The sequence below is a fragment of the Notamacropus eugenii genome, chromosome 6, assembly GCF_028372415.1.
Source record: "Notamacropus eugenii isolate mMacEug1 chromosome 6, mMacEug1.pri_v2, whole genome shotgun sequence".
Classification (NCBI taxonomy): Eukaryota; Metazoa; Chordata; class Mammalia; order Diprotodontia; family Macropodidae; genus Notamacropus; species Notamacropus eugenii.
In genome coordinates this window covers 297,170,197-297,184,023 of record NC_092877.1, presented here as the reverse complement: position 1 = coordinate 297,184,023, position 13,827 = coordinate 297,170,197, and the positions used below count along the sequence as shown (strand labels likewise).

The window sequence follows — 13,827 nt, the reverse complement described above, 5'->3', positions numbered from 1 at the left end:
TGACTTTTAGAATTATGTTAGTGTGTTTTGTGGCCTCAGATATTAATTATTAAATCTAATGTTTATTGGATTACTACTCTCTGCATAGAACTCTAGGGCATGCAAAGACATTGAGCATAGCCTCAATTTGTTTATAGTATAGTTGGTCAATTTGACATACACAGAAATAATTGCACTTCAAAGCAACATAAAATAAATACTATGAAAATAGTTTTTAAAAATTCTGTAGCCTTCAGAGGCAGTGAAAGGCAATTTGCAATTGAAATGATGAGAATGATTTGTGGATAAGGCAATTTTTCTATTCATTCATTCATTCATTAATTTATTTATTTAGCTTTTAACATTCATTTTCACAAAATTTTGGGTTCCAAATTTTTCTCCCCATTTGTCCCCCCCCCAGCCCAAAACACCAAGCATTCTAATTGCCCCTATCACCAATCTGCTCTCTCTTCTATCATCCCTCTCTGCCCTTGTCTCCATCTTCTCTTTTGTCCTGTAGGGCCAAAAAACTTTCTATACCCCTTTACCTGTATTTCTTATTTCCTAGTGGCAAGAACAGTACTCGACAGTTGTTCCTAAAACTTTGAGTTCCAACTTCTTTTCCTCTCTCCCTCCCCACCCCTTCCCTTTGGAAGGCAAGCAATTCAATATAGGCCAAATCTGTGTAGTTTTGCAAATGACTTCCATAATAGTTGTGTTGTATAAGACTAACTATATTTCCCTCCATGCTATCCTGACCCCCATTACTTCTATTCTCTCTTTTGATCCTGTCCCTCCCCATGAGTGTTGACCTCAAATTGCTCCCTCCTCCCCATGCCCTCCCTTCCATCATCCCCCCCACCCTGCTTATCCCCTTCTTCCCCACTTTTCTGTATTGTAAGATAGGTTTTCATACCAAAATGAGTATGCATTTTATTCCTTCCTTTAGTGGAATGTGATGAGAGTAAACTTCATGTTTTTCTCTCTCCTCCCCTCTTTATCCCTCCACTAAGAAGTCTTTTGCTTGCCTCTTTTATGAGAGATAATTTGCCCCATTCCATTTCTCCCTTTCTCCTCCCAATATATTTCTCTCTCACTGCTTGATTTCATTTTTTTAAGATATGATCCCATCCTCTTCAATTCACTCTGTGCACTCTGTCTCTATGTGTGTGTGCGTGTGCGTGTGCATGTGTGTGTATGTAATCCGACCCAGTTGCCAGATACTGAATAGTTTCAAGAGTTACAAATATTGTCTTTCCATGTAGGAATGTAAACAGTTCAACTTTAGTTAAGTCCCTTATGACTTCTCTTTGCTGTTTACCTTTTCATGCTTCTCTTCATTCTTGTGTTTGAAAGTCAAATTTTCTTTTCAGCTCTGGTCTTTTCATCAAGAATGCTTGAAAGTCCTCTATTTCATTGAAAGACCATTTTTTCCCCTGAAGTATTATACTCAGTTTTGCTGGGTAGGTGATTCTTGGTTTCAGTCCTAGTTCCTTTGACCTCTGGAATATCCTATTCCATGCCCTTCTATCCCTTAATGTAGAAGTTGCTAGATCTTGTGTTATCCTGATTGTATTTCCACAATACTTGAATTGTTTCTTTCTAGCTGCTTGCAATATTTTCTCCTTGACCAGGGAACTCTGGAATTTGGCCACAATGTTCCTAGGAGTTTCTCTTTTTGGATCTCTTTCAGGCGGTGATCTGTGGATTCCTTGAATACTTATTTTGCCCTCTGGTTCTAGAATCTCAGAGCAGTTTTCCTTGATAGTTTCATGAAAGATGATGTCTAGGCTCTTTTTTTGATCATGGCTTTCAGGTAGTCCCATAATTTTTAAATTGTGTCCCTGGATCTATTTTCCAGGTCAGTTGTTTTTCCAGTGAGATATTTTACATTATCTTCCATTTTTTCATTCTTTTGGTTTTGTTTTGTGATTTCTTGGTTTCTCATAAAGTTATTAGCCTCCATCTGTTCCATTCTAATTTTGAAAGAAATTTTCTTCAGTGAGCTTTTGAATCTCCTTTTCCATTTGGCTAATTCTGCTTTTGAAAGTATTCTTCTCCTCATTGGCTTTTTGAACCTCTTTTGCCAATTGAGTTAGCCTATTTTTCAAGGTGTTATTTTCTTCAGCATTTTTTTGAGTCTCCTTTAGCAGGGTGTTTACTTGTTTTTCATGCTTTGCTTGCATGTCTCTCATTTCTCTTCCCAGTTTTTCCTCCCCCTCTCTAAGTTGATTTTCAAAATCCTTTTTGAGCTCTTCCATGGCCTGAGCCCATTGAGTGGGCTGGGATACAGAAGCCTTGACTTCTGTGTCTTTCCCTGATGGTAAGCATTGTTCTTCCTCATCAGAAAGGAAGGGAGGAAATACCTATTCACCAAGAAAGTAACCTTCTATAGTTTTATTTTTTTTCTCTTTTCTGTACGTTTTCCCAGCCAGTGACTTCTGAATATTCTCTTCACACCCACTTGGCCTCCAGATCTGCCCAGCCAGCGCTTGGGGTCTGAGATTCAAGTGCTGCTTCCCAGCCTCAGGGCTTTGGGTGGGGGCAGGGCTGCTATTCAGTGTGAGATCAAGTTCAGGTGCTTGGGTGAGGGCAGGTCTGCCTCACGGGACTCAGTTCCCTCAGGGGGTTTATGCAGAGATCTTCAACAATGGATCCAGTCTCCTGTCTGCTTGGGGAGCCCTTGTCTGCTGCCGCCTCCGCTGCTGCCTCCTGAGGGGGCCTCAGTTATGGGGGCACCCCACATCCCTCTCGGCAAGCCGAGAAGACCCTCTCACCAATCTTTGGGGCCCGCGGGTGGAGGGACCCACGCGGCTGCGATTCTGTCCCTGAAGCCTGCTCAGGTCTGCTCCTCTCGATGCTGCGCGGCCAAGGCAGAGCTGGGCTCGGCTTCGGGTCTGCAGCGCGAAGGACCTTTTGCGAGAGGTTTTCAGGGCTCTCTGGAACAGAAATCTCGTCCACTCTGTTGTTCTGTGGCTTCTGCTGCTCCAGAATTTGTTGGGAGTTCTTTTTTACAGGTATTTTATGGGCTGTGGGTTTGGAGCTAGCGTATATGTGTCTTTCTACTCTGCCATCTTGGCTCCGCCCCTGATAAGGTAATTTTTCAGCCAGGTCTTTGAAAGATGGGTACACTTTGAAAGATAAGAGAAGAGAAATCTTCTGCTTTAATTTATTAATCACTCTTTCAAGGATTGTTTATGTCTCACAAATAGCAAAGTCATTGGTCTTTCACCAGTTTTTACCCTTTAGTAGCTCAAGATCATATAAAAGCAAAACACAAATTGTTAGAAAACATTTGCCCCTACAGATATAGTTGGCTGGTGAAGGTGCCATAGACTTGCCCAGATGACCCAAGGTTTCCATGACACAGTAATAGTTAAGAAGCCCTGCTGTTGTAGATCAGAAGATTAAAGCTAGAGAGGACTTGAGAATTAATAACTGACAATCAGCCTGGCATGGTGGTAGTAGTGCTGGATTTAGGGTTAGAAAACCTGGTATGAATTCTTGCTCTACTATTTATTCCCTCTTGATTTTTTCCATTTTTGTAAAATGAGGGCATTAGACACTTAAGGTTTCTTCTGCCTGTAAATCTATGGTTCTGGGAATAAGAAGCCAACATTTACTTATCATTTTAACTTACATGAACTGATGCACATGAAATGATCAAAACAGGAAAACATAGTATATGATAGTAGTAGCAACATTAATGATGAGCTAGATTGACTTAGCTCCTCTCAGCAATACAACGATCCATAATAGTTCCAAAAGAATTATGATGGAAAATGCTATCCACATCCAAAGAAAAAACTGATGGAGTTTGAGTGCAGATTGAAGCATACTATTTTCACTTTCTTTATTTTTTATGTGTTTTTTTTCTTTTGCAAACTGTTCTTTCACAACATTACTAATATGGACATAGGATTTAGGTGATTGTACATACGTAACTGATAGCAAATTGCTTACTGTCTTAGGGAAGAGAGTAGGAAGGGAGGAAGAAAATTTAGAAAAGAAATTTTATTTAAAATGAATCTTAAAAATTGTCTTTATGTGTAATTAGAAAAAATAAAATGTTATTTAAAAACACTTTAAGGGTTACACAACATTTTATATTAATTAATTAATTTACTCATACTTCCTCATTTTACAAATAAGAAAATTACTGTCCAGAGGTATAAAATGAATTGCCTAAGGTTGAAGAGATTTTAGTAGCAGAGTTGGAGTTACTAGATTATCACTTTGACAGTCATGACCATACTTGTACTATGATTGCATGTTTTATCCCTGTTTTGTCACATCAAGAAAGAATGGTAAATTTATCCCAAACTCATGGTTATACACTAGAAATGCAATCTTAGAGTTTCCCTACTTTCTCTTGATCTCTTATATTCCTATGAATTTCTGTTGAGTATTTTTCTTTGTCTTCCTTAATAGCCCCACAACATTCTGAATCCCCTACGATATTATTTTCCATCCCAGTTCAGGCACTCTTTACATCATTGAGAAGAATACACATGGGATTGTAGTGAAATGAGAAGTTTTTGTTTGAAATTTCATAAACTAAAATGTTACAATAATAGCTACTTTAAATATTGGCCACTCTATGTCAGTTTGATTCACATTGAAAAGCAATCTTCTGCTACAGGTTGCCATAGCAGGGCTGTGGTATACGATATTAATAAAGTCAAAAGGCCATGAAACTTTTATTTAGGCACATTTAAAGATACATCTTTTTCTACTTAAATTGGGATGTGGTCATTTTGCACAAGTTAGGGAGGAATAGTCTTTGTTTTCTACTCAAATGGCTGCTATAAAAAGAACCTTGTGGGGTGTATGTTCCAGTAATATTGCCGCTTTTATATCTGACTTTAACTAAGCAGCATACACCCCACAAGGTCCTTTTTATAGCAGCCATTTGAGTAGAAAACAAAGACTATTCCTCCCTAACTTGTGTAAAATGGCCACATCCCAATATGTTGTACAGTGATAACTGTGGTACAAGAAACATAACCTTAGACAAAATAGTGGAAGCAAATAATCTTGAGTGATTTAGCAACGTTCTCCTTGATGTAATTGTTGACTTATGTAAGGAACTATTCATTTATTGACGACAATGAGTGTGAAGATTTGGAAACATATATAAAAGAATACCTTCAATTTAAAAATTGTCATATGTAGCTTCCTGAAGAATATAACTCTCTGTTCCCTGTCTTCTTGGGGGGAAGGGGTGGCACATAGGGAAGTTTAGAGGAAGTGCTGGTTCTTAAAAACCACTTTAATTTATTGTACTTCCATAAAAATGTAATGCCTAGGGTTTTCTTTTTTACTTAGAAAGAGTTCATTATGTTAATGTGTAGCTTAACACAAATCATTTATACTATTAATAACTGTCATAATTTGAATATTTTTACCTATTTTAGAAATACTGTTTAGTACACTGTGATTGTATTTTCCTCCATGGTATCTAAATCCCTAAGTTTCACCAAAGTCTTTTATTTTGTTTCTACCAAATTGTGCCAGAAATGCAGTCTTTTCACATGTAAGCACCTTTTCTCCCATCTAGACTTAGTCTTAGAATTTAATATTTACAGTCAGATGTAAAATTCTCTTTAAAAAAAATAAGGAACTTAAGTAGCTTGAATGAAGTGCTATGCAGTGCTACTATAATAAAAATGCCAATATATCAGAATTAATTTACAGATTTAATACTATACCATTCAAACTACCAATGGGATACTTTATAGAGCTAGATAAAATTATAACAGTTTATTTGAAAGAACAAAATATTCTTTGGGAGAGGAATAATGGAAAAAAAGAAGAAGGAATAGTACTAAAAAGCAGAAATCTTCAAAACATAAATTTACCTAGGAAAAAAGCTCCCAATTTGATGCAGACCACTAGAAAAACTGGAAGGCAACTTGGCAAAAATTGGGCTTAGACTAACATCGCATGTCATATTCTATAATAAATGTAAGGTGAATGTGACCAGTATATTAAATGTCATACCATAAAAATATAAGAGAAGAAGTATATTCCTTTCATAGCTCGTGATAGGGAATGAATTGTTAACCAAACAAGGAACAGAAGGAGTTACAAAAGATTAAACAGATACTTTAAAAATTTTATTCATTTTTTTTTTAAATTTTCATTTCCAAATTCTCTCATCTCTGTACCTCCTCTCTGAGCTATTAAGAAGGCGATAAATAGTATACCCATTATCATATAAAACATTTCTACATTAACCAATTTGGGAAGAATAAGAAAAGGAGAAAAAATGTGCTAGTCTACCCTCTGAACTCATCAGTTCCTCTATCTGGAGGTGGATAGCATTTTTCATCATGAGTGCCTTTAAAATAGATACTTTTGATTACATGAAATTAAAAAGTTTTTGCACAAATGGAATTAATGCCTCTACTGTAAGAAAGGAAGTAGTCAACTGGGATAAAAAATTCTTGTGTTAACTACCTCCAATAAGGCCTGGTATCCAGAATTAATTAATCCATAAATTAACATACGTAAAATGAAGACCCATTCCTTAATAGAGAAGTGGCCAAATGTTATAAGCAAATAGTTTTCAAAGAATTGCAAACTATTAAAAACATATGAAATAATGCTCCAAGTCAGTGACAAGAGAAATGCAAATCAGATACTACAACTTTGAAGTTTCACTTTACTACCAGCAAATTGGCAAAAATGATTTTTTAAAAAATGAGTGGAATACTCGGTATTAGAGGCATTGTGGAAAGATAAGCACACTAATGCATTATATTGGTGGAGCTGTAAACCTGTACTGCCATTCTAGACAGCATTTGTAATTATGCAAATAAACGATTGGAATGTTCATATCCGTTAACTCAGAGACTCCACTGCTAGGCATATACCACAAGGACACCATTAACTAATCATGTAAACCAAAAATTCACAAAGGAACACTTATTTTGTGGGAGCAACAAATCAGAAACATCTATGCCCATTGTAGATGCATGGCTAAACAAATTGTAGCACCTCAAAGTAATGGAATTTTGCTATGCTGTAAGAAACGTTAAGCATGATGAATACCATGTTACATGGAAAGATGTAAACAAACTGACGTGAAAGTAAATTACACAGAGCCAGGAAAATACTGGCTGCAGCAGTGTAAACACAAAGAGTAAAACATTGAGACTGAATTATGGAATTAAAAAGAACAAGTTTAGCCTCAAGGTGAAGATAGGAAGATATATCTCCCAAAAGTACATGGAGATTTTGCTGGTTTTTTTCCTCTTTTTCTTAAAAAAAAAAATTCTTTATTACAAGGAATGGCTCTCTGGAAGTTGTCAAGAGAGAGATACAAGGGGAAAACTAGGTGATAGTGATGAGGGCTGGAAGGGAGGGAAGAGGGAGGAAGACCCCCCACAAAGACCGGAGTACTAGAGGCAGGTCACCTAGAATGAATCCATGGACTCAAACATTCTTGAGGTGAAGGTAAAGATTTATTACACTTTTCAGCGGGCAGGAAGGTTAGAGGTAAAGTTTATATAGGATATTCTATGGGAAACATGCCAAATATGCTAACTAGGTATTTTGGGGTAAGATTAGGGTGTGCTTAAGGAGTGGTTAGTTCTTAAAAGAACATGCACTTTTGGGATCTAGTATGCAGGTGTTTTCACTGGGAAATAACCTAAGGGGGGGCCACATGGAGGTGTGTTTTTAGGCCTGAAATGTCATTAAGTCAACCAATAGTCAGGGCAGACCAGGGGAAAATCAGACTTCTCTCATCAACGTCTTGTTAGACAAGATAAATGTAAGGGACTATACATACTAGAATACATATGATTGGTCAGTGAGTAGTAAATGTTGTTATGACCAGTGCACACCCTGTTCAGCCAATACACAGCTGGTTCAGACTAATAAGTTCTGTAGGTGCAACTGGCTACTGTATCAGGAACATAGCAGTTGTTGTGGGGGCAGGCTGTGTCCTTGGACTGGGATAGTATTTTGAGGCTAGGGAAAAATGTAATATTTAGAGAGAAATGTGATTTTAGAATTGGGGCCCAAGCACATGCACCCATGTACCCTGTCAATAGGAAAACAAAAGATGTCAATAAAAATAAGTTTTATAGTGAATATAATATTCTCACTTTTTTGGCTATCATCTTTATTACATGACTCTCAAGTCTATATTAATATCCTTGGTCTCTCTATAAACATGGAGTCATTCCTCCAGCTACCTATAGAACTTGTCTACCAGAAGGTCCCACTGGTCACATTTAATATGCCGAAGACCAAACTAATTACCTTGCTCCCTCAAAACTGTCCCCTCTTCTGACTAACCAAGTTTTTCCTGTAGTGTCACCATTCTACCATGTTAAAAATCCTTTGGTTTCATCTTTAAATCTATTTTTTTCCCTTCTCATTATCAGTTGTACTTACTTAATATCTTTGGAATCTGCTTCCCACTTGTAGTTCCACTCAGGTCTATATTTCCTAATTCCTTGATAACTACAATAGCTTCCTAATAAATCTTGCTCAGTCCACACCATTGCTAATTATACATAGATGATTATGATACTTCTCTCAGAACCTTTCAGTGACCTACTGCCTTCTAAAAATAGCTCAAACTCTTTTGCCCATAATACAAAGTTCTGTTGTATCCAAATAAAATTCCCCTCACTTTTCCCTTCAACCAAACTGAACTACCTGCCACCCAGTGAATATACTTGCATTTTCTAACTCTATCAAAGGTCAACTGAAATGCTAACTACATCATATAATCTTCCTTAATCTCTCTCCCTTTCCTGCCCCTTCCCCAAGTTGATAATGACCTTTCCTACTCAGACCTCTATAATACTTTATAACATTTCTAATGTACCCATCATGTGTTATTTTGTATTGTAATTATTTGGGTATGCATTTACAAGACTTCAAATTTCATTAGGGCAAAGAATGGTCTTCGGTCTAATCTTTGTCCCTTTCTCAAGCACCTTACGGTTAGGAAAATCCGAAATAGTCATTTGATTAATATTTGAGTTCCATTGAATTGCATTTTCTTTGTCTCCAGTTCTTCATGGTCTCATGCCATATTTGATTATTCAGTGTAGGACTTCAGGGTAAAATGTGCTTCTGTGAAATATGTTATTTATAAATTTTAGTAGGAGACTGTATTCACTGAGCGAAACTAAAATTAGAAGAGCTGTCCTAGTATTAACATCTTTTTGTTTCAGAAATTAAAAGATAGAAGTTTGTATCTGAGCTTTTAAAAATCCCTTCCTGGCTTGCTAATAGTGAAGAAAATTATGATTGTTCCTTTTAATGTATTCTTTTTTGATTCTTATGTATCTGTGTTATGTGTCTTTTATTTAACTCTAGGAAATTGCTGATAAAGATGGAAACAACAAAGTGCTATCTTTCACCATCCCTTCCTTATCTAAGCCTTCAATATACCATGAGGTAAGAAAGAATAATTAAATTATATAGGAGGAAATAAAAATCAAATTTTTTTGATGCTGGAGATAAACATTGTTACATACATGTTGTTGTTATAAGACGCATTGTTACTGACATCTTGCTGTTGAGCTTGCAATTGTACATTCTAAGGCCTAGGAGCAAGAAAGGTATCCTGAAAATAATGGAAATTTACCTGTTTTATTTTTGTTTCTTTTTATTCTTTTGGTTCATCCTTTTGGGTTAGTTATTTTTAAAAATATGTTCTTCACAATTTTGTCTTTGAAGGGAAGAGTTCAGTTTGGAGAAAAGTTTTTTGGTGGGGAGGGGGAAACTGTATTTTTTAAATTAATTTTTATTGGTATCTTTTGTTTTATAGCACCTGAGAGTCCTTCTTTGTTCTTTTCTTTCCTTTTCCTTCCCTTTTCCTCCCCTTTTCCCCTTTATTTCCTAGAAAAATGATAGTGATTATAAATGCTGGTTTTCAATTTAAAAGAATCTGGTTTAGGATTCAGAAAAAAAAAAAAGAGATGACAAAAGGCCAGAAAGAAGGCACAGATGAGCAGAATAGCTTTGAAAGCTATGTGTTGAATTTCTTATATACTTTAAAAAAAATCAAGTTGTACCTAATAGAAATTCATAGTTTAATGAATAGTCCTCTCTGTTCTATGGTACATGTGAAATTCTCATTTTATTTGTTATTAAATTCAGAATAAAAAAAACTCCAGTATAATCTAGCCCTTTGGTGATATCATTCGTTATTTCTAAGGAAGCATAATAGATCAATTTATTATCATTAATGTTGCTGAAGGGTAATAGAGTACTAATAAATTGTAAGAGATATTTGTTTTGTTGATCACTCTTCCTACCTTTCTTCCACTGCTGAAAAAGCCAAATAGTAAACTAAAATGTGTTTTGAATCAAGTTCCTGATCTATACTAGGATGTGAGTGAACCATTTAAAGATTAAACTCTTTTCTAGTAGTTTGAAATTTTATTCTTTTTATCTTAGAAACTCATCAGGGAGGTATCCAAGTATAATAGAAAGAAAACTTTCAAATAAAGGGTCCTTGACACATAATTAAGGACTTAATTATTTCTTAGTAAAGACTGACTTTTTAACATCAAGTGTTTCTGTGAAATAGATTTTAATTAAATTATGGAGGTTAGTGAGGTATAAATTAATAAATGATAGATATGTAACTGAATATATGAAATCACCTATCAAAAGAATTTGGAGAGAAATATGATGGTGTCTACTATTTTTTTTTAAAGGGTGCTGTAATGTATACACTTCAAAGCATTGTTTCTTTTTATTTTGGACCTAAAAGTATTGCTTTGAATCAAAACTACATCTGATACATTCATATTTTGGTAGTTTCAACAGTTTTTCTTTCTCTAAACACTGGGATTGTTAACCTTGGGATCTTATAAACTTGTTTTAAAAATATTGGTAACTATATTTGCATGTAATTAGTTTCCTTTATGATTCTATGGTGTGTGTGCGCACGCACATTTAAAACACCATTCCAGGAAGAGGTCCATAGGTCTTGCCACGTTACCAAAGATATCTGCAACACAAAAAAAGGTTAAGAACCATTCTTCTAACAAGTTTCAGAGTCATTCCTGGCTAATTCCAAAAATTAAAACTACATAATTTGTTAAGAAATTGTAGGTGTTTTATTTTTTGAAACATTTTTTCAAAGAGTTATAGAATTTATGTATAAAAGAAAATGGAAAGAGTGTAGAAGTGATGCTTTGAAAATACCTTTTACAGTCATGAAAAGGTAATGTTTTGCAAATTATGAATGCTATCTTATATTTGTTTTTTTCTCCTTTCTCTAACATATGCTTCACTATAATTTGCCCATTATAATAGCCCTCAACTATTGGATCCATGGCCTTGACAGAGGGAGCATTGTGTCAACATGACCTCATTAGGGTAGTTTATAGTGATCTTCATCCTCAGAGGGAAACGTTTACTGCACAAAACAGGTAATAGCTTAAGCTATCTTGCTAAATCTATACTTAGTATAATTCTTCATTCCTGGACTGAAATAATTAAAATTGAATCTGATATGTCAGGGACCTCAAAAGTTAAGTGTTCTATTATCAACCTACCTCTCGTGGAAGAGGAAAATATAAAGAAATTATGTAGTTATTATTCTAAAAGTACAATGTCACCTATATTATAGCTGCCATCATTTAATCTGTACAGTTTGTTATTCTTAATAAAACAGTTCTGTTTTTGAAGTTTTGGAGTACCGAGTACTTAGGCTCTGGCATTTCAGAGGAGACCTGGGTCAAGTCCATTAAATTCAACGGACATCTATTAAACACCTGTCACGTGCAAGGCACCTTACCAGTTACAAGGGAAACAAATATAAAAATAATATAGTCCCTGCCCTCAAGAGGGTACTCCATTTGTGCTGCTCAAATCATCAGCCCTCTGGTCTGGGTCTTTGAGAGCTCCTTTGGCTCTGCAGTTGCTGACAGTGGTTCTCCCCTGAGTGTGCTATGGCTTCTTAGGTACTTCCCCTCACAACTTCCCTCTGGAATAATAGTATGAATACAGAAACTGTCTATAACCCCATCATTTGTATAGGGTCTATGCTTTAGGATTAGTCTCCTGGGTGCTGTATGAAATTTGGGAAGAAATAAAATCAGGTTAACATTAGTTTGATTACTGTATATACTGAAATAAAAATAAAAAAATATGTAGAAGACCTAATAATGGTGAAACAAAAAGACAGTGTTGAAGTTATTTTCCACCTCATTCGTTGAAGCCACAAGGGTAAATTATTTAATAAAAATCTTTCTCAACAGTGTTATTTTAAGGGACGTTAGAGATTGGGTTGCCAAAAACAAAAAGAAAGAAGAGAGGGTCATTGAAACATGTTTTTAATGTACAGAAGAAAATAGGAGAGACAAAAGAAAATACAGATGTGCCAAACAGTTCTAAAAGCTTTTATTATATCTTTAAAGAAAAAGCAGGCATGCACATAACAGAGATTTGTGGTTTCATGTATAATTCTCTTTTCTACTTTGTATAATGAATACTCATTTTATTTTGTGTTAAGTTCAGAATTTTTAGAAAGGGAAAGAGCATTGTAAACATTCTTTTTCCTTTATATTCTTTTGTTTTTATTAGGTTTGAGGTCCTGAGTTTTCTCATGCTCTGCTACAACTCAGCTATTGTTTATATGCCTGCCTCCTCTTATCAGGCACTGTGCCGCATGGGTTCCAGGTGAGCAGTGGGAAAAATTGATCACTAGTCTTTATGTACTAGGAATATTTCTTACTGCCTCCACTGATCACCATGCATGCCCTCTTCAGTTATTTCAGAAGTAGAGGTGTTTCCAAGCTGTGTAACAAATTAAAAGTCAGAGATGTAATTCTTCCTGATGAATAATTTAATGATGTCCCTAATTACCCCAGGACAACTGGGTGGCACAGTCTATAGAGCACTGGGCTTGGAATCAGAAAGACTCATCTTCATAAACCCAAATATGGTCTCAGACACTTAATAACTATGTGACTCTGCACAAGTTACTTAACCCTGTTTGCCTCAGTTTCCTCCTCTGTAAATGAACTGGAGTAGGAAAGGGCAAAACCACTCCAGTATCTTTGCTAGGAAAACCTTAAATGGGTCACAAAGAGTCAAACATGAATTAAATAACTGAACAACAAAAATCACTCCATAGAGGCAGTTCATAAACCATATTGATGGTATAAGTTGTTTCAGGAAATTGGGAAATTTCCTGTGCCTACTTCAGTTTCTTTCCTCTTAAGCCTTAATAATAATAGCAGCTTCCATTTATGTAATCCTTTATGGTTACAAAGAACACAGCTCTGCTTCAGATTGGTCCTCTGCATTATTCCGAAATTTGATTCAGTTCTGTTCTCAGCATGGAGAATGTTAAGCAGGGGAAAGAATGAGAGATAACTAAGCAGTTAAACATTTGCAGTTTTTTTTTGTTATTTTGTTTGAAGTTTTATGTTCTCCCAGATACACAAGTGTTTAAATACCAAAATATGTTCAAGGTTAAATATTCCCTTTTTTAAAAAAAATTGAGTAACTAAAAATGTTTTCTGGGTTTTTTTAAATGTATATTGCTTTAGCAAGTTTAGATTTGATTATTTATTATCAATACTTTCATTTAGAGAAAGTCATTAACACATGAGCTTCGGAAGAGACCATTACCATCTGGCTGCACACTCTTTCAGTGGGCAAAATTTCTATAATGCCTATCCCTTTCAAGTTACCTTCTAACTACTCTGTATATCTTGTATGTGCCTAGTTATTTATAAGTTGTTTCCCTTGTTAGAATGTATGCTACTTGAGGGGAGGAGCTGTTTATTGCCCTTTTTTGTATCCGTAGTACTTGGTAGTACTTTTTTTCAAATCTCTAACATTTTTGTAGACCTG

General features: G+C 35.5%; 1 protein-coding gene across 4 annotated transcripts in view; it reads left to right on the top strand.

The window, feature by feature from the left end:
- HYCC2 (hyccin PI4KA lipid kinase complex subunit 2) overlaps positions 1 to 13,827 on the top strand; it is a 78,506-nt gene that overhangs the window by 52,887 nt on the left and 11,792 nt on the right. For all 4 annotated transcript variants that reach the window (XM_072617241.1, XM_072617238.1, XM_072617240.1 and 1 more), the window contains 3 exons: positions 9,325 to 9,405; positions 11,278 to 11,393; positions 12,550 to 12,645. In XM_072617241.1, coding sequence (XP_072473342.1) covers positions 9,325 to 9,405; positions 11,278 to 11,393; positions 12,550 to 12,645 — 293 coding nt within the window. The remainder of the gene's footprint in view (positions 1 to 9,324; positions 9,406 to 11,277; positions 11,394 to 12,549; positions 12,646 to 13,827) is intronic.